Source organism: Rhododendron vialii, chromosome 11a, assembly GCF_030253575.1.
Source record: "Rhododendron vialii isolate Sample 1 chromosome 11a, ASM3025357v1".
Taxonomy (NCBI): Eukaryota; Viridiplantae; Streptophyta; class Magnoliopsida; order Ericales; family Ericaceae; genus Rhododendron; species Rhododendron vialii.
In genome coordinates, this window is record NC_080567.1 from 15,766,811 (window position 1) to 15,785,673 (window position 18,863).

Consider the following 18,863-nt stretch of genomic DNA (forward strand, 5'->3'; position numbering starts at 1 on the left):
TGTCCTTGACGGGTATTAATTATCAAAACATGTCCTGTACCATCATTTTCCCTTTTAAAAAACCTCTTAGAGCATCCACAATGGAATAAGCAAAACAAAAAATTATTAAAGTTAGCAATGTTGGATTAAAAAAACACTCACATTGGAATAACCAAACCTAGCAACCTCTTAACAACTCATCAAATTTTGGCTTTTCAATAATTAAAGCTAGCAATATTTTGTCAATAATCAAATTTTATCTCTCAATCAAGTACACCAACATTTACACAAAAACTTTCTCTCTTCCATTTTCTCTCTCTCTCTCTCTCTCTCTCTCTCTCTCTCTCTCTCTCTCAAAAATGTTTTCAAAAAATAATTTTAAAAAATTGTAACTTTCAGATTTTTTTCAGAAACTTTTCTTTTAAAAAAACAAATTTTTTCAAAAAATTTAAAAATTGTAAGTAAATAAAGTGTGCTTTTAAAAAAAGTGCTTTTGAAATTTAAAAACTCTTTTATAGAAAACTGTTTTTTACACAAAATCTGTTTTTAAAAAATTATATTTATAGTTTTTAAAATTTCAAAACTATTTGTGTAAATACAATTCTTTCAAAATTGTATTTACAGTTTTTAAGTGAACAAAGTGTGTGTTTATTGAAAAAAAAAATTTGATTCGAAAAACTAATTTTTTTGAACTATTTCTAAAATAAACTGTTTTTTTTCCTTCACAAACCGCTTTTTCAAAAAATATGCGTGAAATAAAGAAAAAAAGTTTGGAGGGCCCATTTGTTATGATTATGGGCAAAAACTAACCAATGTGGGATTTGACATTGCTAACTTTAGCAATCCCTAAATGGATAATCAAAATTTGATGTGGCATGTTTTGATTATTCACATTTGCTTATTCCACTGCTGATGCTCTTATAGGAAGAGTTCTAAAATTTTGGAATATCGAAAACACTTTTAAACGGCAATAAAATTAAAGGCAGTGGATGGAACGGTGAAGCTGAGCGATGGGTGGACGCGGGGAGGCTGCTGTGCCCATTTATGAGCCTACTCCGGTCTCGCACCGATGATCGGAAGCGTTCACTTCGTAGAGCTCATCGAGTAGAACCATTATGCTAAAAATAAGTTTAATTGGATATCATTAAGTGCCTGATCGGAACCCATATAACTTCTGTCCATGGGTTACAATGGATTTGATCTAGTGTTTCGGATCCATTCTTTTCAAGATAAAAGGTTCCGATCAGGCACTTAATGATATCTAATTAAGCTGATTTTTTGCATGATTATTGTGCTCGATGAGTTTTACGAAATGAACACTTTCAATCATCGAAGCGAGACCGGAGTGAACCCCGAATTCGGGGACAGCAGCCCCCAGCTCCCACTTTATGGAAACTGACCCGTGATCTGGTGGGGTTTTTACCAGAGAGTATGTGTGGCGGGCGGGTCCCACTTAAAACGAAACAAGAAAAAAAAAAAAAACACGTCACAGTCACTCTTGGCAGAAGCAGAGCAACTGCTATCACCACCGCCGATACCTCCTTTCCATTTCCAGGTCAAAGACACCTCTCTCTCTCTCTCTCTCTCTCTCTCTGGAGTCTTTGAATTTTTGGGCTAGTAAGTCCAATTATCTGGATCTTAGCTCCTACCCAATAGTACTCCAACAACTGCATTGACCACTTACCAATTGTTACAAAGATTTTGTTGTGGTTTTAATTTCGTTACCTCTGCGTTTGGTTTGTGAAGATATAGTGGTTTTATTGAAAGTTTCAATTTGTTGTGTTTTTCTTGCCATTTGAAACCAAGGAAAATTGGAGGGTTAGGTTTTCTTTTCCGTAATTTGTATGACTCTGATTGCAGCTCGTTTCGGTGAATCTTGGGCTTTTTGAGAGCAGTTTGGGAATTGAAGAGCAATGGCTATGTAAGTACATCTTTTAACTTTCAAGACTTTCTTCAATTGCTTATTTTCCTTTTGGATTTCTCAATGCTAGTCCATGCCTGGCTTCTGTTTTCGGTTGAAATGTATTCTACAAAAAAAAAGATGGATAGATTATCTGTTAAAGCATGAAGGTTTTGTGTCGAAAATTGGTTTGGCTAAAGAGTGGGATTGAATATTGATTTGTATTCTGTTGTTTTTGGCTTAGAGTTGCATCTGCTCCTGGAAAGGTCTTGATGACTGGGGGATATCTTGTTTTGGAGAGACCCAATGCGGGGGTGGTACTCAGTACGAATGCTCGCTTCTACGCCATTGTGAAACCACTTTACGAGGAGCTTAAACCCGACAGCTGGGCATGGGTGTGTATTACTCTTTGAAAGCTTTCCTTTCAGAGTTAACTGTTGTTTGTTACATTTTAGGCTTGGTAATTTTTTATGCTTTTGCACATGCCAATTCAATATATTGGTGGCATATATGTTTTGGTGAAATGACGGTCGTACTGAATTTAACACTAACTTCAAACTCAGGGGTAACGAGCTATAACCTTTAGTGCACCAATGTTTTCTCTAATTGGTGAAGAATTAGGGTCTTTCTATGGCTATAAATTTGACAATATTACCTTTCATCCACTTCTGGGAATTATGCTGATGTGCAAGTTCAAATCACATTCATTTAAACGAAATTGCTAAGATGTTGATTGTCGAGGCAACGGCAGTTGAACTGGAACGTATTCTCGTACCGCGAATCCTATAGGTTTTTTTTGTTTTAATATGTTTCTATACTGTGTATGAAAAAAAATAATGAGAAATGCAGTTCTTGTTTTGCCATCAACAACTCCGTATCTTTGCGCTCAATACTTCTAGTTTTGTTTGCACTTTTAGGGATGGACAGATGTGAAATTAACTTCTCCTCAGATGTCAAGAGAAACTTCTTACAAAATGTCGCTAAAGCATTTAACGCTTCAATGTGTTTCTTCGAGGCAAGTTGGTATTGATGTTAACGGTTAACCCTAAAGTTTTTACTACTAGTCTTTTTGTTTTTTGATGGCATTGAAGAAGGTCCAAAACGTTATTTCTGATTGGGCTCTGATCTTCATAACTATATTCAAATGATTGATGACAGAAAAACGATATATTTACTAATTGATGTGATGCTTATCATTGTCGGCTTATGATATCAGTGAATCAAGGAATCCCTTTGTAGAATACGCAGTGCAATATAGTGTAGCAGCAGCCGATGCCACATTTGACAAGAGTAAGAAGGATTGGTTACACAAATGTCTTTTGCAAGGTAGTGTTTGATGCTTCATCTTTCTTTCTAAGTTTAGTAATTGCAATTTGCAAACATCTATATGTTGAAATAGATTATTCTTGCAGGTCTTGACGTTACTATCTTAGGTTGCAATGACTTCTATTCATATCGGAATCAGGTATGCTATCTTTTCTATCTTATTTCGGAAACTCTTTAACTATTGAAAGTGATCAGAAGTTATTCTCCATCATGATTATTTCAATCTAGTTTTATTCTCCATAGTGGTTATTTTCTCTCAATCTATGCTATCAAAGCTTGACAACTATTCGTCACAGATGGAAACATTATGCTTGTTGCTTTGGATGTTGTTTTCTCTTGTGGGCTTATTTTCATAGAAATGTACCAGTTCTCTATTGGTTTTCACCTTTCGAAACTATATCATGGTTAGGCAATATAAGTGGAGTTTGAGATGGTCACTGAAAAATGAAAGTTAAGAAATTATGCAATGCTTTGGGATGGTGTTAGTCTATTACCTTGATTGGGAGAACTGCGTGTCAGTGCACTTGCATGTGAAAAAACACACAAGGAATATTTCTTCTTTTACTTGGACATGAAAGTTCAAACACTTGGTCATGCACGTTTGATGTAGAACACATGGAGGCCCAATTCCATGATCAACTGGACCGAGCTAAGCGTCGGAAGCCCAAACGGTGTTTAATTTTGGATTACCCAAATTGGCGAAATTCGGACGAGCTCGGAATAGGCCCAAACTTGGTGGGCTGACTTATTTCCGCGCTCCAATCAATACTCATCAACCCTAAGTTGATGATCAATGGTGCTTTTTGGCCTAATTCCTTCGTTTAGGCCTTCAATTGCGTTATTTTGCCATTTTAGGAAAGATTTGTTTCGTTAATAACTCTTAGACCGTAATTCCTTTTATGTTGATTCTTTTAGGGAAAGTCTTGTTTTTCTTTCCCATTTTCAAGCCCCAAATTCTGGGACTTTTTATTTTCCAAGTTTATTTTTAGGGTTTCTAGGGTTTCGGCCTATATAAGGGTTTGTAACCTAGAGTTTATGCAGCTTTTAATCAATAATATTGTAGAGATTCTCTCTTTCTTTCTTGTGCGGAAGATTTGCTCGTTGCAACGAGTTGTTTATTTCATTTGGACTAGTACGCTAACTAGTCTCTCATGAATTCCACTGCGTCAAAGTTAAATGGACGTTTACTTTTCTTTCCATTTATAGCATGGATTTTCAAGCCCTCCGAAGAATGTGTCAATACTTGTACGTTGTTTTTTCATCGATGTAGATTGAAGCAAGAGGACTCCCTTTGACACCAGAATCATTAGCTTCTCTTCCACAATTTACTTCAATTAGTTTTAACATTGAAGATGCGAATGGAGGAAATCGCAAGCCTGAAGTTGCAAAAACTGGATTAGGATCATCTGCAGCTATGACAACTGCTGTGGTCGCTGCTTTACTTCAGTACTTTGGAGTAGTTAATCTGCCCTCCTTGTCTAAAGATCAATACCAAGAAATGGAGACTACTATGGATCTTGATGTGGTGCATGTCATAGCTCAAACTGCTCATTGTATAGCACAAGGGAAAGTTGGCAGTGGATTTGATGTTAGTTCTGCAGTTTATGGGAGTCAACGATATGTCCGCTTTTCACCTGAAGTGCTTTCTTCTGCTCAGGTCCCTCTCTCTCCCTCCCCCCCTCTCTCTCTGCCGTGTGTGTGTGTATCTGTGTGTGTGCATGCATGTGTTTTTGTGTGTGTGCGCGCGTGTGGAAGTATGTATATGATACATATTCATGTTCGTATTTATACATGTATAGGTAAGTAGAATTCTGTGTTATGTATAACATTCTTAGATAAGGCTCTTACACGACAAATGCGTTGTGACTGTACATTATTCAGAATACATGATGCAGGTTGCATCTGAATCTCTCGTCTGGACTTGCAAAATAAAATTACAATTTTAGTTGCAATACGTCAATTGTTCTCTCAGGTTGTCAAAATTTGAGGTTCATTGTTTTTTCTCTTTAAAACTGGGAGAGATCAGAGAGGGAGTTTTAGTCACATTGGTTGTTTGGAGAGCATTGAGAGTCCTTCGTAAAGCTGAGAATAATGACAATTAATATAGCAGAAATGATACGTAATAACAAACAAGAAGAACAGGCCTAAACCATTATAAAGGGAAAAAAGAAACAAGAAAAGGAGAGAGAGGGAGAGTGAGAGAGAGAGAGAAGGATACTATGATAAACATATAAAACAGATAACTTGCAGTTGCACATCAATTACTTATTGTTGCCTAATTGATATTTGTCGGCTTGCCACATGCAATGTTTGTTCTTAATGTGGTATTGACATATCCACGTCTTTTTGGCACATGTGCAATAGCATTAGTGTTCCACTTAGGGATTACTCATTTGTTACCACTGATCAAAAGATAGCATGACAAATCTTCTTCAAATTATCAGTGTTTTGAATTGTCAAACATGAAGAGCTCTGTTGCAGCTTACAATGGGAGGCAAGTGCAATGGTGGAAAAGAGAATAAGGTGAAAAGTGATTCAGGACTATGACTATCATATCGTTCGGGAATTTGTAAATCTCTAGGGCATGAAGGCTTATTTAAGTGCTGTATGTGTGACTCTGAAAAATTCTTAATATTACATGCTGGCATCCTCTTGAAAAAATTGCGGTTGTAGGTTTTTCTTTCAGAGATAGTTAATTTAATCACTGTTTGTTTGTGGCCTCTGAGAAGGTCATTGACCTAATCGTGGCCTTGTCAATTCAGGATTTAGGTTGGTGTGAGCCATGAGGGATTGAGGACAGACTTGAGCTATGGATTAGATTACCTGAATGGGCTAGCCAAGGACCTTGCACTTGATTCTAATGATTCACCCTTCACGCGGGGTTTCGATGAAGGAATTGATGAGATGCAGTCTAATTATTTTATTTTTTGTGTAAATTATGTGAAGAAAATTAAATATGTCTGAAGAATAATGGCTTCAAGTATTCAGCTGTGGGATTGCATTTTTTTAAGTACTTTTACCAGAATGTTTCTTATGAGTTCTCCTAATATGGAGTTGCAGGATGCAGTTCATGGTAAAGAATTAGAGGAAGTCATTGGGGATGTCATGAATGGAAAATGGGACCATCAGAGGAGTAAATTTTCATTGCCACCATTGATGAATCTTGTAAGTACAATACTGTTTACCATAAATTCTGCGTCCATAGTAATTTGGAACCCCATGGTCACACGGGAGACGTTGATATGTTTTATGACCAAATACTTCGATGAAAAAATGCCACTTCCCTCGTAATTAATTATGTTTGTCAATAACTCACAGCTACTTTCTCATAAGGACCTTGCTAACATATCCTTTCATCCTTTTTCCTTGGTTCCTAATGAAGCATATCCTTTCAAAACTATTAATTTGTTTTTTGTTGGGTAAGTTAAATTTTATTGCTCCAAGAACAACCAACATTAATTACAGCAAGGTCACTTAGGGACTCCCTAAGTCATCAGAACAAAAACAAAAAAACTCACAAAAAACCGCTTCCTAGGAGAAAGACAGCAACAAAGCAAACAACACTCTACATCCAACAGAAAATGAATCCCAGCCCACCAACAACCACCTCCACAGCCCTTCTAGACTGGCAAAAAAAAATATTAGGGTACAAGTTCCACAAGGAACACAGCCTTTGATTCTTGACACTGCACTTAACCTTCCTCCAAGAGCTCAGATCACTTCTGAGATCAGCCAGCACCACAGCAAGGACAGAGTGGACATCCCTCTGCATTCTCTTGAAGATCCTGGCATTTCTTTCTAGCCAAACCTGACATAAAGTAGCATCAACCACCAGTTTATATATAGACTGCTGAAGCCCATTCCCAATCACATGTTGACTAGCCCATCTGACTTCTGACCTCCTGATCTAGGCTAACGAGCCTTTTGGAATAACCACAACTCCTCACAACTCTCCCAGAATGTAGGCAGAAAAGGGACATCTAAAAAACAGATGAATATGATTCTCAGGAGCAGAACCACACAGCTCACACATATCCTCAGAAATCAAACCCCACTCTGAAGACAATCTTTGGTTGAAAGCCTACCTTGAATAGCCAACCATCGGATCAATGATAGCCCATCTAGGAATATGAAACTTAAACCAAATCACCTTCCACCAAAGAGCAACAGGTTTGCTCAATCTTATAGCCTCCCAAGCAGACTTGATAGAAAACCCCTGAGCATTCAAAACCCAGACAACAGAATCTTCATTAGTTGAATTTGGAACCAAGGAACTGGGACTGCTATCCATAATCTCCTTGGTTACAGAGTTTCGTCTCCTAGGCCAAAACCAGAGGTTATTCCTTATGACAGAATCAACTTTGGCATGCAAAGATCTTCCCAAATTGAAGACCTCCCTTTCACCAAATCTAGAAAAGAGAGGCCCTAGATGGTGCCAGTTGTCCAGCCAGAGGAAAGTTCCAGTGCCATTTCCAGTTACATGCTTGATCCAAGGTTGAACCATGTCCCTAAGTTGGAAAATCATCCAAGTGGATGAAGGGGGAATCCTCATGTGCCATAAGCATTGTTTGTTAATAACATATGTGTGAACCCATCTTATCCACAATGCATCTGCTTTCTTAGCAATGTCCCAAAGGTGCCTAGACATGGCAGCCTTATTCCAATCTTTAAGGACTCTAAAACCCAAACCTCCTTCAGCCTTGGGAGCAATGTTCTAAATGGCGCTTAGTGGTAGTCGGGCGGAGACCCACCTCCAAGCGCCAAGCCGCCTAGGCGGCGCCAAGCAATTCGGCGGATTTTTTATTTTTTTTTCCAACAAACCATTATCCAATAAAACTATATTCCATGTATCCATAATGCAAGTTCAAACTTCAAAGTACAAACCCAAATGAAATTTAGTAGCAACTAGCAAATAAGTTTAATAAGACAATAAGTAGAATAACCATAATGCAAAGTTTAATGTTCAAACTTCAAAGTACAAACCCAAATGAAATTAAGTAGTAGCAACTAGCTAATAAGTTGAATAAGACAATAAGTAGAACTAAACGAGATCGGAGATCCCTAATGCCAAGTTCAAAGTTCATCTCCTTCCTCTAACTCTTCTCCTCCATACCCTTCCAAAACTTGATCTTACTATACATTTTAGGCCGCCAAAGGCCTCCAAAGACGCCGACGGCGCTGCCAAGACCTCCATGGCCACCTAGGCGGCCGCCAAACACCGCCAAACCTCCCTGGGCGCCAAATCAAACGCCAAGGGGTATTGGCGTGGCGGCAGGGCACCTCCAAGCGCCTTGGCGGCCTCGGCGGCCGCCATTTAGAACACTACTTGGGAGCACACACATCTTCCCACTTCACCTTAGCTCCTGAGGATTTTAGCTCAGTTTCAGACCAAAAAATGCTTCAAAACGCTTCAATATCTTTGAGGAATTTATGAGGCAAGATAAAGATTGAACTCCAGTAAATCTGAGTACTGCAAAGGACAGACTTGATAAGCTGCACCCTACCACCATAAGAAAGCTTTTTATTGGCCCATGACTGCACTCTGTGGAGAATTTTATCAACTAGGTACTGACAGTCTAAAGCATGGAGTCTTGTAGTGATTAAAGGCACTCCCAAACAGGTAGAATCCCTCCTGGGATGGCAAGAATATCATACAAAACAGCTTTTTCCCCAGAAAAGAAGACTCTGCTTTTCAGCAAATTTGGTTTAAGCCCAGACAAAAGATGGAAATCAGCCCACACATCATTCACCAAATGGAAAGAGGTAGCATCTGCCCCCACATAAGATAAAGAGATCATCAGCGAAAATAACATGAGAGAGCTGCAAGTGATATGCAAAACTGCCGTAAGCAATTCTATGATTTAACAAGGAAGAAAAACCCTGCATGATAATTAAGAGCAGGTAAGAGGAGATGGGATCCCCTTGCCTGAGCACCTCTAACCCAACATCCTCTATTACTTCATTTGAGATGATTGAATTAATATTTTTCAATCAAAAAGTGGATATAGAGAAGTTTACTATTCATACAAACTCCAATCACAAACCTCTATATCTTTATATTCATCTCTATTTCAAAAATTTCTTCACTTTTCCTCCAATCATTATTCACTTTCAATGCAAATCTAATACTTTTTGCATTTTATATTCAAAAAGTGGTTTTGGAGGATTCTCCATTTTATTTTTCCCATACTCTATATATGGAGTATCAAATTTGATCCTCCAAAATAGAGGATGGGTTGGAGTGTGGATTTCCTCCAAAATAGAGAAATAGAGGAAGATATGGAAGAACAGAGGATGGGTTGGAGATGCTCGTACCCTGTTTGCCCAGCCAACTTGCCACTCAATCCTTCATTGATCACCACAGAGAACATGGCAGAGGTCACACATTTCTTCACCCAATTGATAAACATAGCAGGGAACCCTATAACAGCCATGATATCAAACAGAAATTAAGGAAAAGGATGAAAGGATATTTCAATTACTTTTCTCTTTTTCCATATGGATTGGGACCAAAAAAAAAAAAAAATCAACACCAGGAGCTGTTATATATTCTCTAAAAACTTGAGAGCCTGTTTCTTTGTTACTTTCTTTCATTGACACTGATTGTAATGCATTTGCAGTTACTCGGAGAACCCGGAACTGGAGGATCATCCACAGTATCAATGGTGGGTGCTGTCAAGAAGTGGCAAAAGTCTCAACCTCAGAACGCCCTGGAAATGTGGAGAAAGTTGTCAGAAGCAAATTCAGCACTTGAAATGCACCTCAATAGTTTAAGCACAGTGGCTAAAGAACATTGGGATTTGTATAAATCTATTATCTTCAACTGCAGCATGCACAGATCAGAAAAGGTAATTCCTAGATGTGTTATACCTGTAGTGATTTGTGAGGAGAGGTATTCGAAGTTTTTCAGATGTTTAACTGATTGAGAATTATTCATATTGAGCATATTTGTGAGAAGAGTATTCTTTATCTTGATATCTCCATAGACTCCAACTTCGTACTGCAATCTGCTTACTCAACTCTTGTGCTGGCTATGTTTTAAAATGTGCCCTTTGTCAACTCAGTAAAAGAATCTCTCCCACTATCGAGTCTTACCATTTTTAGTACAGAAAGGGGAAAAAAAATGAAATCAGAAATGTTTCTTCTTCCACTAAAATAGGCACAACAGAGCACCTTAAGATCTGTTATCCTACAACCAAATTTCGTCCTCGAATATTTGTCCAGCTCAAGGTCTAAAGACCAGTGACATGAAATTTCTTGGATTCAAAGAGAACAAATTATGACGGGTTTGAAATGTTTTTCTTTCGTGGCCTGGTAGGAATAACTGTTGCAGTTAATTATTCGTCCAGTTCTTCATTGAGAGATAATTGTATAATGCCCATATTTGAAGTCCATTTTTCTGGGCCTCTGATTTCTTGTCTCTGTTTGCTCATTGCCCCCATCCTGAAGAAGAGCACATTGGATTGGTCAGCCACCGTCCACACACTGGCTCTTGTCTAGACTAAAACACCCACCATCACCTTCACATACTCTCTCTCTCTCTCAATGGCACATGTGATCACCTAAACCTCTGCCTACTTCGTTTCTTTGAAGTGGAACCACGACCACCACTTTAGAAATTCAACACCCTCCAGGCCACCACCACGTCTGGTAACTTTTTCTGTCAAAACAAGTGGTGGCCTTGTTTGTTTTCTCTTTAGTCTATCTCTTTGGCGCACATGATGTACACTTTCTCTAACTAGTTAACTCATTAAAGATTCTTTCAACCATGCGGAATTCTTCTAGGAATTTAGATGACATTATAAACGCAGAAGAATTGCTTAGATGACGTTATAAATGCTTGTTGAATGAACAGTGGATGGAGCAAACCAGCAACCCAAGGGAAGAAGAAGTTGTCAAAGCGTTGTTCGGGGCAAGAGACGCTATGCTTGAGATCAGGCATCTCATGCGTTTGATGGGTGAGGCTGCAGGGATACCGGTAGGTTCTCTTTACTTGGATTCTTGTCTCCTCCTTTTCCCCTTCTTTTCCTTCTTGGTAGTTTTTTCTCTCTTTCTCTGTACACACACAAACACACACACACACGAGTATATTCTATTATGTATCTGTATTAGGTTGAATACTTTTTATCCCTTTCTTCTTCTATTAATGAAAATTTTGGCAACTATATTTCCTTCCATTCTCATAAAAAAATTGTTTGATTGCTTGGTCAACTGGCTGCAATGTGGATGCCTTCCTTATTCCTACATAATTCAGGATATATCTAGAATATAGGTGTCCAGCGAAAAATGATAAAATAGTAGTTATCTGAGAAGACCTTTTTGGTATGATTTTTTAGGACAAAGTTTGCTAATTCAATGTTCAATTAGTCCCATCATTAGTCAAAGACTCGAAGTTGTTTAGCAGATTTTATATGTAGCTTTTTTCTACTTATCAATATATATATATATAATATACAGTCATTTTCAAATAAGATGGTCCTTATTTTAGTTAAAATAAGGACCTCTCCATTTCTCCCATTTTCCGTTTGAATTTTGATGATCCAAGCCGCTCAATGTGTTCAGAACGTGATTTTAAGGGTATCCGCGAGAAATCGGCAAAAAAAAAGACCGGGAAGGTCTTCATCCGAGCAGTTTTAATTTGAACCGTTTGATAAAAAAATAAACAAAAACTGCTCGGATGAAGTCCTTCCCGATCTTTTTTTTTGCTGATTTCTTGCGTGTATCCTTAAAATCACGCTCTGAACACATTGAGCGGCTCGGATCATCGAAATTCGATCGGGAAAGGGAGGTCCTTATTTTATTAAATTAAGGTGGTCCTTAGGAGAAGGGGACTCTCTCTCTCTCTCTCTCTCTCTCTCTCTCTCTCTCTCTCTCTCTCTCTATATATATATATATATATATATATATATGTGTGTGTGTGTGTGTGTGTGTGTGTGTGTGTGTGGGCGCGCGCACGCGTAGCTTGCCAACCCTCCCTGTGGATTTGGGCTATGCTCTGGTGAATTACTTTTATGTTTACATATACACACACAAATATGTGAATTATGTCATAATTGTTTTCCAGCGTAAACTGGTTATTCCAAATAATAAGTGCTGGTCTATGGTTTATTGAACTGTGAGATGTAGTTTATTGTTGCTGTAATTCATTTTTACAATCATTTTGTCCGAAGTTTGCAGGAAGCCTGTTTTGCTGTATATACGTTATTTCTTTTGGTTCTTTTTCTTTTTCTTTTTTTTTTTTTTTTTTTTTTGGGGGGGGGGGGGGGGGGGGGGGGTTGGGGGTTTGTGTCCTGATGGGCTTGATTGAAGAACATCCATTTCAGGGAGATTTGACACCATAGAAACTCCTACTCCAACTGTATAGATCATGCCAGTGCCATGACCTTCTTGGCCACAACAATTGAAGTTTTACACTGAGAAAAATAGAAAACAGGATCGTATGACACCAATTTGATTGAAAATAGGAAACAAAACAGATATTAGAAGGTAAACTCTTTAAAGTATCTGAATTCATCATCCAAAAAAAAACCTCTGTGAAGTACATGTGTCATGCCGTACCGTTATCTGTTTGACTGTTTTTCCTATTCAAATTCGCAGATAGAACCTGAATCACAAACTCAGCTTTTGGATGCTACTATGAATATGGAAGGAGTTCTATTGGCCGGTGTTCCCGGAGCCGGTGGTTTTGATGCTGTTTTTGCTGTCACCTTAGGTAATTCAAGCAGCGAAGTCAGCAAAGCATGGAGTTCACTTAATGTTTTGGCCTTGCTTGTGAGAGAAGATCCTCGTGGTGTTTCTTTGGAAAGCAGTGATCCGCAGACCAAGGAAGTTACATCAGCCATTTCTTCAGTACAGATCAAATAAGGTGATCCTCTTGTGTACGTTGATTTATAGTTAAAAAAGTGTCATTTTGAGTTTAGGTGGCCACTGTAATCTTATAGAAGTAAATTTGGAGGACCTGTTTGATAGGGGTAACAATACAAGTCCATTTTAGTACTTGTAAGTTTCATTGACTATGTACAAGGTAGAGGTAATGAGTATGAGTTTAGCGAAAATGTATTCTGGGATACCCAAATGCTTCTTAAAATGTATTCTGGGATACCCAAATGCTTCTTTGTATTTCCTCCTGTTAAGTCCTTAGATTGGACTAACTACATTGAAAGTGAGAAACCCCAATAGATTTGAATGCTGATTTTGTCCGGAAAGCCCATTTTGGTGATGTAGGCCTTAAATTACTCATTCTGCTGTTCTTTCAGCTCCAAAAAGTTGGTTTGCTTTGCCAGCTCCTTTGTTGATGCCAAGAAGGGGTCTACGCCCACGCTTAGCTCTTAAAGTGAGTATGCTTTCGTCATTGGTTCCATTCCGAGACAGAGTGTATCCTTCGTCTTCTTTCTTTTCTCCTGAGTTGGGCTCAAAGTCAGTGAGGTTTTTTCGTATCAAAATGGCCGCCCTAAATTTGGTTGTCCTTTGTAATTGGGAGTAAAGGTGAAATTCGACATGATTCCGATACCCTTCTTTTCTCTATTTATAGTCACGAAAGATGGGAGGAGAAAAGGTTGTATCCACATGAACAGATTAAGGCATCAAGAAATGATTTTAGGGGTATCATGTCCTCCTGATTATCATGTAGCCTGCCCCACCAATCTAAAATCCCAGCCTTGAAAAGCACAAATAGATACTCCACAATATAATATATGACTACATACCATACCGGATATTCCGTGAATACCGGATATTCCTCCACCCAGATTTTTATATCCGGCTAGGGAGATATCTGGGTCTTATATCCTGCTGCCAAACAGGTCGTGAAGGAAAGAAAAGGAGAGGCATAAGGACAGCATCAAACTAGAGGAGATGGGTGAGGCAAGCTAGAGGCCCAAACACGACAATCTAAAAAGTCTGTGAAATGGATTCGGATTCCTAATGAGCTCTAGGTTGAAATCTATACTAGATTGAAGTTCAAACCCACAAATAATACATAGTTCTATATTAGATTGAAGTTCAAACCCACAAATAATACATAGTTCTTGATCAGTGAAACTTCGTTTCATCTTCTTGAAGAACCTAATTAATGGCTTAATAGGGCACCACATGAAACAACTTATCCTCCCCTGATCGTCAATTCAAACCTACTGTTGCTAATTATTTTGGGTCCTTATGTGAATGATGAATTCAGATCAACACCATAAAGGTGAAAGAAATTATTTATTCAGATTTGGCTTTTCATTAGATCCTTGAATTATGGTTAAAATCGCAAAATATTTCGTATTCATTAAATTTGGTATCGTGGCTGAATGCCATTCAATTGATTCGAACATGAAACAAGTGGGCTTAAGTTTCATAAAGTTGGGTTGGACATGGGCGAGGACTCTTGAGCGACCTAGGTGGCACTGCAACAAAATTTAATAGCCTTTCGACTACCTTATTAATGGAAAAGGAGGTGCGCTTAAGCATGCAACATCAGGCGCACCTATCAGAATCAGAACAGAACAATTACGTACGATTCACCTATCGTTCGCTGGCATAACCCTAAAAGATCATTAAAAAAAGTGTGAGCAGTTACTTGAACATTATAAAGTTGATGATTCCCGCCAAGAATTTAATCATCCAGTCGTGCTAACTCAATACAAATCAATTCTGAGAAGCATGTACCCATCACTCCAGCGATGACACTGAAGATGAAATCTAGAGTCCCTATATCCTTGTGGTTAGTGGAGAACATCAATCGAACCAGATTTGTTGTAGGCTGGTTCTGAATGCGTCTTCCTATACGCAATTTCTTTTAGGACTTTGAAAAGATCCTGGTTGCCGAAAGTGCTAGACGTCCCTCCATACCAGCTAGTGAAGCAACTTCAGCGCATCATCCACAATCCCAACCCGAAAGTGCTAACAACGCTTACGTTACTCTTGCCGATGTTGATTCTGAATCTGGCTTAATTCTTTTCTTTAAATTGAGTTCTTCTCAAGGAAATATCCCCCAAACAAAAAGGAACTCCTGGAGCTAGCCGACTCAGTGTTTTATGTACTCATTCCGTCCCATTTTGTTCAATGTTTTATGTACTCATTCCGTCCCATTTTGTTCAATATATATAATTGAACAGCCAAAATGAGCTTCGTTGTGGGAGCTAGCCGACTCGGTGTTTTATGTACCAATGAGGACCGTATGAGAGATTTCGTATGATTAATCCACTTAGTTCATTAACTATGTCTATTTCATTTGTTTTTTAGCTTGGTATTTTGTCATATGGAGTAGTATACTTTTCGGCCTATTTATTTCCAGGTGCAGGGAAAAAAATTTAATGGTAGTTGAACTTTAGCATTTAAAAATTAATTGGGTTTAGAGATATTTTTGCTAAATATTCAAGATTTTGAGGCCCTTTGTGGGAAAATTAGCCATAAGTATTGATAAAATAGTTTTCATTTAGGGGAAGGACGATATCAAAATAGTTTTTAATAGAGGTCCTTCGACTTTTTGAGTTATTGAGCCATAAGAACAAAATATATTTTCACGAAAAAACTACCATAGAGTAGGGTAGGGACGTAAGGTACTCTATCAATTACCTTGTCAAATATAGACCTTCACACATAAATGCAAAAGACTATGAATATATCAATGGGCTGGCCAAACAACTTCTTACTTTTCCTACTTTAGTAGTAATAATCTAGAATTTACTACGGCTGGTACAATGTAAAACACTTTCATCTTACCTCTTTAAGCGGTGTTTGGGAGCCTACATTTTGCCTTTTCATTTTCAATTCTTTGATTTTTTGGATTATGGTCAAAATGTATTTTGAATCCGTTCAAGTATTTGGATTATATGTGCAGAATGTTTGTTGCAACAGGAGTAGTGTTTAGGAGATATGTGATGAAAATAAATTATGAGTTAGTTTTTTACCATGTTGCCCTTGATCATTTATTACAGGATATAATGTGTATAAGTAATGGTTTAATCAATTTTGTAAGGTTTAGTTTGTGACACAAAAAATCCTCTCTGTATGTTTTGGTTGAAATAAAATTTTCCATAAAATTTGTTGAAAAACAGATTAATTTCTTGTATTTGGCTGTAACGCCAAAAAAAAAAAACCTTGAAACCAAAACAAGAAAAAAAAAAAAAAAACCTAAGATCAACTCAGTTTCTGTTGAGTACAAGCCATCATTATGGGGAAACAAATACTAGTAGCAACTGAAAAACAAGAAAAAAATTGCCATGCCGTAGCCAAAGTACGTACTTCCCATTTTGTGTCCAATATGGGTTTGTTATTAGCATAAAAGGAGAGGACATTTGGGTCTTTTGAATATAAGGAAAATGTAAAAGGCCAAAAAGAGAATAGGAAAAACGAACTCTAGAGGTCCTTTTTTACCTCTCCTTTCATCAACTTTGCAAATGCATTTTTGGAGAATGGGTTTTGGCTTGTGCATGTCTCCCAAACCTTGGAGAATTTTTGGGACGTTCATTATAGCACTTTCCTAACCCCTCTAGTCCATTATACTCATCCTATATAACCACTCATATAAAGAGAAACCTTAGAAACATTTCTAGATCTAGACTTTTGGAGCACGGCCCCTCTCTCTCTCTCTCTCTCTCTCTCTCTCTCTCTGTGTGTGTGATTACTCGTCGCCGCTGCCAGTGCACTCCTCCTCCTCGCCTGCTCACCACCAGTGCACTCCTTCTCCTCCTCGGCGCTACCCTTTGTCACATGGCCGAGTTCCCGCCCTCCATTGCCGCTACCACAGCCGTCGACACCTTCATCATCCCCTTCACCACCACCAACGACCTTCCCCGCCACCATACGGACCGGTCCGCTGCAATAGCAGCACGTGGGATTGCAGCGGAGGCGTAGTCATGCTTTTTCTTCAGGATTTTTCCCAGATTTTATCAAAAACAGATATTGATATGAGACATAGTTATATGTGTATTAATGAACTCTCAATCTGTATTATATGTGTATTATTGAACTCCCAATATGTCCAAATGTGTTCTCTGCATGTGTATTATTGAAAAGACGAACATATATGGTCATTTATCCCAATCTATACTATGTACTAGTTGGGAAACACGTGTTTTGATCGACGGAGGCAATAATGGTTTTAAAGATTGTTACTTGTTAATGAATCATATAAATCTCCCCTTATTTTTCATATGTTCAGCAATTTGGAAATATTAATGGTCTTTTACATTTTGGTACTATGTTGTAAAATACTCATGCCAACAAAGTGGACATATAACTGTATATATCCCAATCTGTTCTTTATATGTTATAAAAAAATAAAGATAGATATGAGACATATATGGTTATCTATGGATATCCTGTATTAGCTTTATGGACATATATATTGCCATATGTGTATATTTGAACTCTGTACCATGCCACTATGTCTGACATATTTGGTTATATGTCCAAATCTGTTTTCTATATGTTGTCAACCACATAGATACATATGAGACATTTATGGTTATATATGTCAATCTGGAATCTATTTTATTTTAATAAAAACACATATAATGCTATATGTGTAATTCTGAACTTTGTATCATGCCAACATAACTGACATATAAGGTTATTTGTCAATTTTTGAACTTAGTTATATACCAATAATATTCACATATAATGCTATAAGTCAAAATTTGTTCACAGTATACAAACTCATGTCCACAAAAAGTACTCTCTTTATTTATCCTTGTTCCAACAAAAATAATGTACTATTCAAGAATCTCTACAAAAAAAAAAAGAAAAAGAAAACAATCCTTCAACTTTATTTTCTTCTATTTGCCAAACAAAAACAAACAAGCTAGAACAATCAAAACATGACTCGGCTCTTTGTTTCATCCAACTTTATTCTATTGTTCATCATAATCTGTTTTTTATTTTATCATTTACTTGGCTCTTTGCCTCATATATGCTTGGCGCTTTGCATGTCCTTCGATTGTGCTTCATAACCTCACTACAAGAAAATTTACATTGGGTGACGAATGAAAATCGTCACAAATTGCATGTTTTTCGTCACAAAAAATATTGGTGACGAAAAAAAATTTATCGACTAAAGGTTGTCGAGGATTCCTACCTGATGACGAAATCTATTTTTCGTCACCTATAGTGCCTTTTGATGACGAAATATTTCGTCACCAAAAAGTGAATAATTGGTGACGAAATTTTTTTCCTCACTTATTGTGCTGTTTGACGACGAAAAAATTCGTCACCGATGGGTCACATGGGTGACCAAAATTTTCGTCACCAATATAAGAAATCGGTGACGAAATTTTTCTTTGCAAAAGACGTTTTCATATGGGAAAAAAATCATTCTTTCTTGCTCCTACTGGGTTTCGATCCCAAGTCCCTTGAGTTTTTCGCATAAGCCCCAACCAACTGCACCACACACACTTTTCAGTAAATATTTGAAATATCTAATATATAACATATATGTTTAACATGAAAATATATTTCGAATGTAATTTTGATAAACATAAAAGTTGTAGGCAATTGAGTTATTATTCAAACCCAATTTGAATTATGTCAATCGGAGTTTTTAGTAAAAAGTCGTGTCCGAAATATATTTAGTGACAAAGCGCAATTCATAAATTTCGTCACGAAAGGTACCCATTTAACGACGAAATATATTTTTCGTCACTGAAAGTGTTAAAATGGTGACGAAATTATT

At 37.6% G+C, this 18,863-nt stretch overlaps 1 protein-coding gene across 6 annotated transcripts; it reads left to right on the forward strand.

Annotated features, from left to right (window-relative positions):
• Window positions 1-1,429: 1,429 nt before the first annotated feature.
• LOC131308225 (phosphomevalonate kinase, peroxisomal-like) lies at window positions 1,430-13,660 on the forward strand. 6 transcript variants are annotated; one of them, XM_058335084.1, is made up of 13 exons: window positions 1,575-1,668; window positions 1,839-1,900; window positions 2,124-2,274; window positions 2,797-2,894; window positions 3,096-3,205; window positions 3,292-3,344; window positions 4,476-4,862; window positions 5,687-5,728; window positions 6,266-6,370; window positions 9,826-10,053; window positions 11,061-11,183; window positions 12,803-13,070; window positions 13,462-13,660. In XM_058335084.1, the coding sequence occupies exons 2-12, from the start codon at window positions 1,893-1,895 to the stop codon at window positions 13,067-13,069; spliced, it is 1,572 nt and encodes a 523-aa protein (XP_058191067.1). In that variant the 5' UTR covers window positions 1,575-1,668; window positions 1,839-1,892; the 3' UTR covers window position 13,070; window positions 13,462-13,660. The 6 variants fall into 6 exon arrangements, with proteins under 6 accessions (XP_058191066.1, XP_058191071.1, XP_058191070.1 ...); XM_058335083.1 differs by lacking the exons at window positions 1,575-1,668; window positions 13,462-13,660 and adding an exon at window positions 1,430-1,534 and having other exon boundaries at window positions 1,840-1,900; window positions 12,803-13,410; XM_058335082.1 differs by lacking the exon at window positions 13,462-13,660 and having other exon boundaries at window positions 12,803-13,410.
• The last annotated feature ends 5,203 nt before the right edge of the window (window positions 13,661-18,863 follow it).